At 47.4% G+C, this 13,154-nt stretch overlaps 1 protein-coding gene across 6 annotated transcripts in view; it reads left to right on the top strand.

Annotated features, from left to right (window-relative positions):
• Positions 1 to 188: 188 nt before the first annotated feature.
• The window catches only part of Mast4 (microtubule associated serine/threonine kinase family member 4), a 585,425-nt gene continuing 572,459 nt past the window's right edge, over positions 189 to 13,154 (top strand). For 4 of the 6 annotated variants that reach the window (XM_021649170.2, XM_021649162.2, XM_060385657.1 and 1 more), the window contains exon 1: positions 189 to 771. In XM_021649170.2, the coding sequence (XP_021504845.1) occupies positions 430 to 771 (342 nt within the window). In that variant the 5' untranslated portion in view covers positions 189 to 429. The remainder of the gene's footprint in view (positions 772 to 13,154) is intronic. The other 2 variants (XM_060385659.1, XM_060385658.1) reach the window with 1 other exon arrangement.

The following is a 13,154-nucleotide window of genomic DNA, read 5'->3' as shown; positions in this document are numbered from 1 at the left end:
CGGCCGGAGCCGAGCCCCGCCCCCCCTACCTGACGCCCGCGCGGCCCGCGGCTCCGCAGGCCCCGCCCACCGGCGCTGGCCGCGCTGCCATTGGCTCGGCGCGCTGCCCGTCTCCTCCGCTCCGTCCCGGAGGCAGGTTTAGCCGGAGAAGCCGCAGTCCCGGCGGCTCGGGCGCAGCGCGGAGCGCGGGTCGCGGCGGGCATGGCGGTGCGCGCGGGAGTCGCCGTCGGCTGCCGAGCCCCGGCGGCCGGGAACTTGGCGGCGCGCTCCCGCAGCCCGGCCTCGGTCATGTAGTGGCCGGCGGCGCTCCCCGCAGCCCGGGAGCCGCGGCGCCCTCCGGACCCAGCCGAGCAGCCCGGGCTTCTCCCCGGCGGCGGCGCCCGAGCGCCCCGCCAGCCCTCGGAAGGCACTTTGGGACAGGAGAGGGACATGGGGGAGAAAGTTTCCGAGGTGCCCGAGCCCGTGGCCCGCGGCGCCCGGACCCCGGTCCCCCCGGCGGCAGCCGCGTCCTCGGAGGGCGCCTCCTCGGCGGAGTCGTCCTCGGGCTCGGAAACTCTGTCGGAGGAAGGGGAGCCTGGCCGGTTCTCCCGCGGCTCGCAGCCGCCTCGGCCGCCGGGCGGCGCCCTGAGAGCCGGGCTGCCCGCCGCCTGGGCTCCGGCGCGCGCGGCACTGGAGCGTGGAGCCCCTACCCTGCCGCTGCCGTCCCCCGGAGGAGCGGTGCTGGCGGCGCCCCGGGTCCGCAGCGCATCCCAAGAGGAGCAGGATGAGGAGGTGGGCTTCCCCCCCCCCAGCCTGTCCCCCACCGCGCACCCTTCGGGTCCCCGCTGCGGGGACGCCTCTGATCCCAATTGCGCGCGCGCCGGTGTCTCGGAGCGGGGAGGGCACTGAAGGTGTCCCGCCACGAGCCCGGTGGAGAGTGGCGGTCGGGGTCTACGGGACCGTGACTTCTTGTGGCCGTCCCCGTACTCTTGTCTGCGTGAGCCGCCCGACGCTGTGCGGTGTGCTTTGGAAATGTCACGGAGCGGATCCCCTCTTGTCTCTTATCTGCTTGGGTCGGCAGCGTCTGGATGTGATCTGAAAACCTGACTTGTCCCCACAACTCAGAACCGATTCTTAGAAATGCGAATCGCTTGCAACTCAAGTCTTGGGCGGAGCGGGAGACCTGCGGCGTAGGACGCGGGTGGGAGTGGCGGCCGTGGGGTTGCGCCTTGGGGTGTCAGAGACGGGAGTCCTATGAGGTCGCCTCTTGGTGGTTTTGGTGGGTCGATTCACCTCCCATCCTGGGGCAGAGAAAGAGTCCCCACGCTAAGCGACTGGCTCAGGCACTGAGTCGCGTTCGGACTCAGTGTCCAGAAGAGCGCTGTCATCGCGCAGGGTAGGATGTGTCTTATTCAGAGAACTTTGTCCAGCCTCAGTCCCTGGAAGGCTGTGCATCCAAAACTTGTGGGTAGCTTCCTGACACACCGAGTTTTGTGACCCCTTAGGTTGCTATCTCTGACTTTCCTTTTTTCCCTTTTCCTTCTTGCTTTGGAAGATAGGGAAGGAGGATTGTTCAAGTCTTTCAAGATTGTTTGCTTTGGACATTTCTTGTGGGAGAAACCATCTTGATCAGACAGGGCCATAAATAAAACATGACCCTAGCATAGTCTCCTTTTGAAATTAATTCCACAGTGCCAGACTGCTGTTTTCCCGTCTCTGCTGGGGTTAGCGCTAGCTAGGAAACAATTGCCTTTGTCCCTAGAAGTAAACAGAGCTCAGGGTCCTGGCACTAGCCCCCTGGGTGCCCAGCTTGGAGGCAGGGGCTGGATCTGGCACAAGACTAGCAGAACCAAGTCCCAGCCTGGCAAAGATGGAAGGAGCCTTGGCTGGTGGCTGGCCAAGTCTCTGGCGGTAACTATGACCCATCCTGGATGCCCATGGGATGGCAGGAATCTCAGGCAGGTGTCTGGAGATCTGCATTTTAGAATTCTTCTTCTGAGTTGTGAGACCTCCATGCATTTCTATCCTTAGAGGTTTACTTCTGTAAGTCAAAAGTGGAGAATTTCAAGGTAGAGTTTCACTCTGACACTAGTGCTGTTTCTGACCCGGAATTTTGGATAGCTCTACGTTCCAGATTGAGCTTAGCCATATTCCAGGAGTTTGTTGAGGGGCAAGTCCACCCTGGGTGCTGGCAGAGAGCCGGGCTCCCTCCTGGGTACATCTGCCCTTGATGTAGCACGTTGGCTCTGGGCAACTGGCTGTCCTAATCTACTGATTCTGTATAAGCTACCATTGTATGCACAAGGTCTTGAAGAGGTGGGGGCGGGGTGGGTAACTTTTTATCCTGTCCCCACCCCAGACTGTTTCACTTTTTCGGAAGTGGGCATAATGAAGGTGTGAGGATTGGTTGAGAGAAATGTATTTGGAGCTTCAGAGTAGGTTGGCCAGATTTGGTCACTGTGAAAGCTCAGAATTGGATATAAACAGATAGGGCTGCAGTTTGGGGCATGACTTAGCCTAACAGGGGGCGATGGAGTAAAACTGTGTCTTATCCTGAGAATTCTGAAGCAAAAGCAAAGCCATGTGGTTCCCTGGCCCCAGCAGTCAAGACTTGATGAAGGGTGTGAATCTATGTGTGTGCACACTGTCGCTGAAGGTGGCACGCGGGGTGGAATTGTGGCTCTGAGAAAGTCACAAAAACTCTTGTCCCTTTTCTCAGGAAAACCACACTCTTTAAATTGCCACCCCAGAAGATTTGAGCACTAGACTGGAGACACCCCTTTTATAGAAATACCTGGGTTTACCTTTTGACAGCCTCAGTTTTCTCACCTCTTAAATGGGAACAGTAGCAGCAGCGCTCTTGAGACATTTCATACACCCCTGCACACACCATCTGGTTTAAACTCAGCATGGCAGATAATCTTGAGTGCCAAGTAAATAGCAGTGGGCATTAACCTCTCAGTTTATTGCGTATAAATTTTTGTGAAATTGAACTTGAAAGTTGGGCCAGCTTGTTGTTTCATTAATGCATAGTTTATGCACTATCCGCTTTGAGTGACTCTGAGGTTTTATTCCTGTTCTTAAAAGACTTATTATTTTAAGAAACTGTAGGCTCGTGCATCTCTAACTGTGTGCACATGAGTGCAAGCACCATTGGCGCGCCCTGGAGTTGGAGTTACAGGCAGTCGTAGGCTGCCTGATAGGACCTGAACTCTGATCCTCTGCAAGAGCCGTTTCTCCAGATCTCAGCCTCTTCCCCATTCACTGATGGAAGTGGGGGCTTCTTTGTTTTTACCACAGGCTGTGTTGTGGGAACACCTGGGGACAGTTTGAGTTACACAGTAGCAAGGCCCGGGCTATAAAACATTAAACGGCTTAAGAGCAGCGCACACTATGGAAAGGCATTCGTTTCTATTTTAAAATTGCTGTGTAGCTTGGAAGATTAATCTTTCCCCAAAGAATTTTTTTTTTTTTAAAATACCAACTCACTGTATTTGTTTTTAAAATGCAGGGAAATTCTGCTCCCTAGCAGAGTACTCCACTGCCGATTTCTTTGACAACCTTGTTAGAGCTGTTTTGAAGGTCACGGTGCTTTATCTGTCTCATAGTGGATCTCAATCCTAAAACTAGTATAAGTGTGCAGTCTGATAGGCTTCAGTCAGACCTGTCTGCTCTGTGTCTTAAAAAAAAAAAAAACCAACTAGTTGACTGTTGGCATTGATAGGTATCTAAAATTTTAATTTGCTTTTATTATCCTATGGTGTGGGGATAAAAATCTACAGTCTTAAATGTATTGGGCAAGCACTTACCACTGAGCTACAAAACCAGGCATTTTTATACTTAATATTAAACGCGTGAGAAATGGGTTACTTAGTATTGTTAAAAACAAGCCAACAGCTCTGCCCCTGCCCTATGTCTTGGCTGCAAGCCTGTGGCTGTGAGGTGGCATACTGAATTTCTAGCAATCTAGGTTGGACGACTGACCCTCCCTGACATTTGTGCAGTCTGCTCTTTCACAGGGGTCACTTTAGACGGTCAGAAAGCATAAATGTTTACATTACAGTTCACAACAGTAGAAAAGTTACAGTTACAAAGTAGCAACAAAAATACTTTTATGCTTAAGGGTCAGCACAACAGGAGGAACTGTATTGAAGAGTCGCAGTGTTAAGAAGGTTGAAAGCAGACCCAGCTATACCACTGTTAGGCATATACCCAAAATTTGCTCAAGTACACAATAAGGACATTTGCTCAACCATGTTTGTAGCAGCTTTATTTGTAATAGCCAGAACCTGGAAACAACCCAGATGTCCATCAACGGAGGAATGGATACAGAAATTGTGGTATTTCTACACAATGGAATCCTACTCAGCAATCAAAAAGGAGGAAATCATGAAATTTGCAGGCAAATGGTGGGATCTAGAAAAGATCATTCTGAGTGAAGTATCCCAGAAGGAGAAAGACAAACATGGAATATACTCGCTTATATAGACCTAAAAGATAGGATAAACAAAATGAAATCTATACACCTAAAGAAGATAATCAAGAAAGCAGACATGGGGTATGATGATCTATCCTCATTTAGAAAGACAAATGGGATATGCATTGAACGTATGACAGGAGTCTACCGCAGAAAGCATCTGAAAGACTCTACCTAGCAGTGCTCCAAAATAGATACTAAGACTCACAACCAAACCTTCGGCAGAGTGCAGGGAATCATATGAAAGAAGGGGAGTTTGAAGTGGAAAGGATAGGAGCTCCACAAGGACCAAACGTATCTGGGCACAGGGTCTTTTCTGAGATGGACACTCAACCAAAGTCCATGAGAGGATAAAACCTAGAACCTCTGCTCGGATGTGACCCGTGATAGCTCAGTAATCAATTGGTTTCCCATAGTAAGGGGAACAAGGACTATTTCTAACATGAACTCAATGACTGGCTCTTTGACCTCCCCACCTCCCAAGGGAGGAGCAGTACTGTTAGGCCACAGAGGAGGACTTTGCAGCCAGTCCGGAAAATACTTGACAAAAGCGAGTCATATGAAAGGGGAGGAGGTCCTCCCCTATTAGTGGACTAGGAAAGGGGCAGGGAGGAGATGAGGGAGGGAGGGTGGGATTGGGGAGGGAATGAGGGATACAGCTGGGATACAGAATTAACAAAATGTAACTAATGAGAAAAATAAAATTATGGAAAGAAGAAGAAGAAGAAGAAGAAAAAAAAGAAGGTTGAAAGCCACGGCTCTATGGTCTTTTTCCCAAAGTACCTTATGATCCCAGTGAGATTACCATCTGGTAGCCGTTGGCAGGTGAACTCCCCAAGGGCAGCAATTTTACCCTGAGATGCCTAGCCCCTGCCTCTAGTGAATGAGTGAGAACTTAGCAAACGTATGGTTGAATGAATTCACAAAGTAATGATGTCTCTGAAACTAGTGGTATGTGATTGAAGGGTGACCATGTGTCCATTTATTTTGTCTGTTGTGATTTAGGGTGGACAAATCCCTTGGCTCCTCTCCCATGAAAACAAGCAAACAAATACCTTGTGGCTAACAGGAGCATTATTAGTACTCACTTTTTCTTTCTTTCTTTCTTTCTTTCTTTCTTTCTTTCTTTCTTTCTTTCTTTCTTTCTTTCTTTCTCTCTCTCTCTCTCTCTCTCTCTCTCCCCACCCTTTTGTTTTGTAAATGTAAACAAAGTCAAATCAGGCACACCCGCTTTTCACTCTGTGTACTAGAGTTGGAAACTTGCAGAGACACTCAGAGTGGCCTGAAGGAGCTTTGTAGGTAAAGGGCTTGCCAGCGTATTGCGAGCTAGCTGGTTATGTTCTGCTGCACTGAAGGACTTATTTTATTGACAATAGTTGGGAAATGTTGTCCCTTATTAACTATAGGTACAATTAGGGAGTGTCTCTAAAGTGTTTTATTAAATGGTGTCTGCTTTTAACATCTTTTTTGGGGGTGTTTGTGTTTTCACAATTTCCCCACGTGACAGAAACATAATAGATGGGTTTCTGGTATTATTGGTTATGAGAATAAACAGCAAAAAAGGAACCATGAGTTCAGCCAGACTTTCTCATAGACTTTATATTGTATTAAGCACAGAAGCTACATAATTTGAAAAGGGAAGTGCATGAATCTTGACATATTTATTATTTAGTCGACTTTTTGACCCGCCAATTCGGAGTGAGCGAATTGTAGCGTATGATGTAGCGTATGATGTAGCGTATGATGTAGCCCAGCTCTCGGCGTCATCATCCTGGGCAGAGATGGGTTTGACATCATGGAGCTTCTCATGCACTAGACATAAACACACAATTCTTAATTAACCGGTGACCAAGGCGACAAACGAGGCAGCAGGCTGTGAGGGAACATGTGATCAAACGCTGTCATCCCATGACCATGGGAGCCTAAGGCTGGGAAAGGATGCTTGGGCTGAAACCTGGAAGAGGAGCAGAAGTTAGATGGAGAAGAAGAAAGGAAAGAACAGGAGTGAGGGAGGTCAGGGAAGGTAGGAAAGCTAGAAAGCTCCTGGAAGTTCTGTCAGTCTTTTGCTTCGCACGGAGGAAAAGAGAACAGGAAGCAGGTGACTGAGAAGTCGGACACAGCTGAGTTCACAGGGCCCTGTGAACTTCATGCTAAGGGCACTGGGAGCACTGGAGGATTTGAAACAAGGAGGTGTGACCTGATGAGATTTGTACTTGAAGAGGAGCATCTCAAAACCCACGTGTTGAGAACTGTGAGTACAGTCCATTCACATGTTCTGAGTTGGAACCGATGACCCGAGAGAGTGTGTGGATGAGATGGGGAAGGGAAGAGGGAGAAGGTAGTTCATGGACTCTAGGTGAATATGTATGAAAAGATGGTAGGCAGATTGTTGAGAGCCATTCCAGAGAACATTGTGCTGCTGTTCCCTGCGTCGTCATCTTACAGTGATTTCTTGAGAGAAAATCTTTGAGAGGAGGACCTTCCCTTCAAACAAGCTTAAGGGCAGATCTACCTGAGGAGAACCTAGCAGTGTGTGCCCTGGGATTGTGCCCATGTGAGCAGGAAGCATGGTGCTAGCATGCCAACATATACTACTGGAGTCTGCCGTGATGGAGGGGATTTTCCTATTTAGGGCAGACTCAGCTTTTTACCTCTGCCATTGCTGGTATTCCAGGACATGGCAAATATTTCCGCCTTGCTAATGTTCCCGAGCAGGTGAGGATCTATCCGTTTACTCAGATTTAGTGGCGACAGTGTGTGAGTTCAATGGATTTTGTTTTTGTTTCATTTGTTCTTGTTTTTCAGTTTGGCCTTCTGAGGAAGGGTATGAGACTGGGGGTACAGATACAAAAAACTGGAGAAGTAATAGGAAGGGCTCATAGCTATGTGGCCCAGACTCAGAGAGAGCGGAGCAGAGGTGACGGCATGTTCTTAGAAAAGAAGATTGTGTTTTCAGATGAAAGACACCCCTGTCACTTCTCATCATGCTCATGAATTCTTTGGCTTTGTCTGGAAAGGGCTTGTGTTCATTACTTTCATCCCTTCAGAGCAAGTAGCTAGTGTTTCCCTGCTCTGGGGTCAGGGTCCGACGCTAGTCCAGTCACTTAGAACAGACGACTTCATCTAGCTTATTGATACAGAGACCGTTTACCTCTCGCAGAGGGCCCCTGGAAGAGTGCGATGCCTCGCGTTCATTTCCAGCACGATGTATGACATCTACTAAGGAGTCCATAGGATGTCTGCTTTGTTACTGAGGGCGGGGAAGGTTTTGAAGAATGTTGGTACTATCACTACCACAGAAAGGGGGTAAGCAGAGATCCCTGGGTGGACTGTGCCACCAGGACATTTTGATGGTAGCCTGCCAGGCTCTTTCCTTTCTGAGTAGGCAGATCTGTGACACGTATCATCATTAATTTCATGGGTGGAGCATTTTTATGAGATAGTAACAGCAAACTTTATGATGCATGATTCGTTAGCCTTTCTACGAAGACACCACCTCTCTCTCCCTCGTGGAACCTGCTCTTGGTCATCAGTTATTAATCAGTATCCCAAAGGACTCTATGAATGTGAAAATTACCACGTTGTTTGACAGAGGGCTGACGGCAGCTGAGTGGTGAGGCAGAAGAGATGACTCGAACGTCAATAGAGTTTTCAGGTGGAGGTTTGTGGGCCGAGAAGGGAGTAAGATGGAAGTCAGGTTCAGGACCGTGGTCCGCAGTCCCAACACAGTGTTGCGGTGTGGTGGAGGAGTGTAGAACACGCTTCCCCGAAGCCCTGGGGATCGAGGCAGCTGCTCTCGATGCCGAGCATTCCTGCTCATTTAATGAGCCGCGTTCCTAACTAGACACGTGTCTGAGACGGCTTAGAAATTGGTATCCCGGGCCTGTAGTCTTTTGCTCGCCCATCAATTCTCTCCTCAGACACAGTCGATATAATTTTGATGATGGTACTTACTTCAGTGAACCTTTCAGCCCAAATGCTTTGTGATGATATTGGGGGTTGCAGGGAGAAGGTGGGTGGGTGGGAAGGAAGAGAGAGACACCGGCGCATTTGGCTCCTTTTCCTTACTGATTTCATAGGCTATCATGTGGAAAATGAAATTTTAATTCTAATGTTCGGAACTTTGTCATTTAGCACTTTTCAGCACACAGCAGCCTCCCAAGTGGGCCCAATTTGATGTGGGTGGATGAGTCCGTATTAACTAACTCCTGTCAGACGTGGATCTTCGGGCCTTGGCCTTACAATATAGTTTGTTTCCCTTTTAACCTGCCAGGAAGTCAAGTGTGGCTTTCTTTCCTGGGTGATGATTTTCGTGTGTTTCTGTGTTTGTCTGAGCAGACGTTACGTCTTGGCCTTCTTCTCATTTGTCATTGCAGGCATTTCCGTACACAGAGTTAGGCAGGCAGTATGGGAATGACCGTGATGCCTCAACAGTGGTAGGGAAAGAAACAGGAAACAGTTCTTGCCAGCCTTGCGTTACTCTGTTACCAAGATTTACATCCTGAGAAGCCACACATCTACAATTGCAGTCATCCAATGAGAGCAGCTGAGCTCCCGCTCACTGTTTAAGTGGTGTGCAGATACTGTAAGAGTCCTTCTGTGTATAAAGATTATCTACCAAATGTCATGGGTTCTCGTGGAGCTGTTGGGCCCCCAGAGACACACACACACAACATCAACTCAGAGAACCTGCCTTTTCACCCAGCAGTGTTAACTCGACTGGCTTCATTGAAATAAGCTGAGCCCTCGCCCAGGTTTCAGGTTTTTAAGAAGTGGCTTTGGGGCTTCTCACAAGGAGTTTGTGCAGAGAGCTCAGCCACCCAGACACTGGTCTTGAGAAAGAAGTACATGAAGGTCTCACTTTTAGGGGAGAACGTTTGCATGCCTCAAATGAGTCAAGTATGGATGTCAGGAGACATCCATCTGCCTTCATGTCCTTATGGCCCTTATCAGACTACTAAATTAAAGTACCTCATTAAGTTAGAGAAGAAGAAAAAAAAATCTGTACAGAGGTGAATGAGAATCACTTGTCATGTATCGGAGGCCTGTCTCCTCTTTGCACTAAGTGACAGTAGGCTGAATTATTTATCTACTGTGTGAAAAATAGCCTTTCTGATAGAATTTAAGGTAACACTGTATTTTAGAAATTCTTGTTTGTTTTCTTTCAGCAGGAATTGGCTAACTTACTCCCCCCCACCCCTCCCCAGAAGCTGTCCTTTTCCTTGATGGACTAGCGGTGAGATAGTCCCTAAGGTACCTGTAAGACCTTTTTAGGACGAGCCTTAGTCCACTGTGCTGCTCAGGTCCTAGCCACGATGCAAGTTCTGTGGGTATAGGACAAGAGGTCCACTGGGAAGGACAATGAAAGCTCCTGATTTTCTTTATCAAAATGTTCTCAACACTTTGGTTTTACACATTTCTGCTTTTGGAACTGGAAGCAGCCCCACTGGGAGGAAGTTGTCATAGAAATGTGAGAAGGTAAGGGTTAGACAGTCAGAGTAGGCTGGCCATGGGGAGTCACCCCAGTTGGGGGGCGGACCCTCTGTGGGTCACTCCACTCGGGGGGTGGCTTTGGAGAGTTAGCCCACTAGTAACTGCCTTGCAGTTCCACAGCCTGCCAAGTTCTTACTGTCTCACATTCCACCTAAATTATTTCTTGTGCCTTCTGGACCTAAAATGGCCGTTAGCCTCATGGATCTACAGCAGCTGTAGTTACATGGACAAGACTTGCATGGGATGAAGTCAGTAAAATTCCCTCAGATTCCAGCAGGAATAATGCCAGGGCCTTAGGAAGCCCCATCCCCAACTGAGGAGCTATTGGCCGTTGACAGCTGCTGGGGGCAGGGAAGTCATTTTCTTGGGGAGTAGGGTCACTGGTAGGTTGCAATGCTTTGTGGATGGTCCCAATCGGTGTGCATTACGGACACCACTAATTGGACTCTGTAGAATAAACAAACAAACACACTAAGAAATCATGGAGTTGGAGGAAGGATGTGTTTGGGTGGAGTCTGAAGGACTTGGGAGTGGAAAATGTGAGGGTCTAGGAAGAGTTGGAACTGAAAAATGGGCCACGAATATCATCAAAATACATTGTGTATGTGCGTGCATGAAATTCTCAAAGAATGGATGTGAAATTTCTGAATCATCATTTCTCTGTGAATTAGATTACCTGTCACTCATCCCAATTCTTCCTTTCCTCCACATCTCTGGTTTGGTCCTAAGAATGTTCTACAGAACATGCTGTCCTTCTCTGTGACAGTAACTTTACTACAAGACAGTAGTACAACTCTTGTCAAACAGAATATTCTGGGAGGAAAGCCCTTTTTGGTCGCTGACTCCTGTGAGTCATTAAAGATGAATTTGAAAGTTCTCTTTGTGCTTACCTTTTTTTCTTCTCTGTGGTGTCTCCGTGCATTTTCCTGCCTTATTACTGTGGTGCTGAATAAGCTTTTCTTGTTTGTTCGGTTAATGACTGGACATCTTGTAGTGCCTCTGGGGCTTTTGCTCTGAGTGTCAATCATATTGGAGAACTGTTGAAGATGTGAACGTGTATAAGGAATACCCAGAAGAAAATTACACATGGCATTCATAAAACTAGAGCTCTTCATTGTTTTTCTTTTCCAACTTGCTGTGTTGCAGTTCTGTTTTCTGAGGTTTGTTCCAGTGTTATGCTGGGCATTGGATGATTTGTTGAGGACTTAACAGTTTGCATTGTTCTTCTTTATACTGTTTGAATTGTTTTCTTCTCACTTCTGCGATGTACACACATTTTGCTGCATAGGTTAAGAGTTGATCTTTCTTCCCTTCTGTAAGGTTCTGGGATCTTCCTGATGGGAACCATGTCATATGACCTCACATTCTTATAGCAAGGAGAGCCCATGGCTTATAATGGGCAATGATAATGACATACTGTATGGATTGCAGGCAGCACCATTCCAAACTAAGTAATTACTTGATTGATTTTAGGCAGGGTTTCTTGGCTTGGGTTTGAACTTGTTATCCTCCTACCTCAGCATCTAGAGTTCTAAGATTACTTATATGCACCCCAAAACTTGACCTGTTCTGAAGATTTTTCATGCATTTACCCCTTAGGTTTCACAGAAGTCCTTAAAATTCAGTATATAGTGAAACTGGTTCACTTTCTACCCTGTAGCAAGGTGATCTCCCAAATGTCATGCAAGCGAGGAGGACAAGGACAGTTGAGGGCAGAATTGGGAGAGAAGCAGGTATGAGGAGACCCTAAAGTAGACTGTCTCAGGACTTTTTGTTAGCTACAGAGAATAAAAACTGCATTCCTGGCTCTTAGGTCATCTGTGAATGGCTTGAGTGGGAGTCTACAGAAAAAGGAAGTTGACTAGGAACCAGTTATCCTCTGACTGGCTTTGGGAGGATAATTCTTGGTTATTCATTAAAATTACACGTAGTAAAAAGCCATTTTCAGCCATAATAATCTCAAACATTTTGACCTCAGATAACATCCATAACAAAACAGTGATCCTCAGCTGTGGTCACTGGTCTGGGGACAAGGAGACATGTTTATAGAGAGACTGGGCATTCTGATCCTGGAGTACATTGTGACATGATTTAAACCAATTAGCTGTTAGGTGTGTTGTAGACATGTAAGATCTGTGCACATATTCTAGCAGAAATTCTTGTCAGTTTATTTATTTATAATTCTGTCTTTCAGGTTAAGCTGATTTAAACCCAGAAAAATGTGGTTTACTTATGAATGTCACAGCTATTAATCATATCTAACAAATGGGAGGAGTCTTCCCAATTCCTGTCACTTTTTAAAGCTGTCTGAGGCAGAACTATCCTTAAGACAATGTTTCGATGATCTGTTGAGATAACTTTAAAATGGAGAAGTACATCTTAATATTAAAAGTTACTTTTCTCAGTGGGATTTGAAAGGGTAGTTTTTGGTGCTTGCTCCCAGAGCCTGTAATCGAAAGACTGGATCTTTCTCTTGGATTTTCTCTGCAGATTCTTGGTTCAGTGGCAGGATCTTCAGGTCCAAACTTCCCCCTCCCACTCACAAAGAAAGAAAGAAAGAAAGAAAGAAAGAAAGAAAGAAAGAAAGAAAGAAACCCAGAGCATGGACCTCATGTCACAGGCCTCTTAGGCCTAAATCCGTTGTTAACAGCTTCTGATCACTCATGTTTAAAAGATCTGTGTGGCCTCTATCTCCCAGGTAACCAGGGCCTCTCTGTATTCTGCAGGACCTCAGAGCTGTTCTGCTCTCGGAGTGGACACATTTGTTTGCCAAGGTATATCAGAACACACTAATCTTTGCCTTTTACTGATGTGTGAGACGGGGCCTGGTGGTTCCTGCCTACACTATCAGCGGGTTCTTTCATAATGCAGTTGGAGGGGACTTGGGCAGTGCATTTCCATAGAGGCAGTATCTGGCTTTCATTCTTAAGGTGAAGGGTGAGTTCCTTTTTTGGTGCTGCAGTAGGGGGCTGTTTCAGCCGCTTTGAGGGGCCGAAACACCTGTACTCCTGGGAGGATAGCCGTGTGTTCCAGATCAGAGCTCTAGTAGGTGGGACAGGACAATGAGCCCACAGTCAGCCTCCGTTCTCAGCCAGCTGGTGACCCAGTGCTATATAGTTTTATGTCAACCTGACACAAGTAAAGTTACCTGATAGGAGGGAACCTCAATTCAGAAGATGCCTCCATAAGATTGGGCCGTATGAAA

Source organism: Meriones unguiculatus, chromosome 6, assembly GCF_030254825.1.
Source record: "Meriones unguiculatus strain TT.TT164.6M chromosome 6, Bangor_MerUng_6.1, whole genome shotgun sequence".
NCBI classification, from domain to species: Eukaryota; Metazoa; Chordata; class Mammalia; order Rodentia; family Muridae; genus Meriones; species Meriones unguiculatus.
This window is presented reverse-complemented; position numbering and strand designations above follow the sequence as displayed.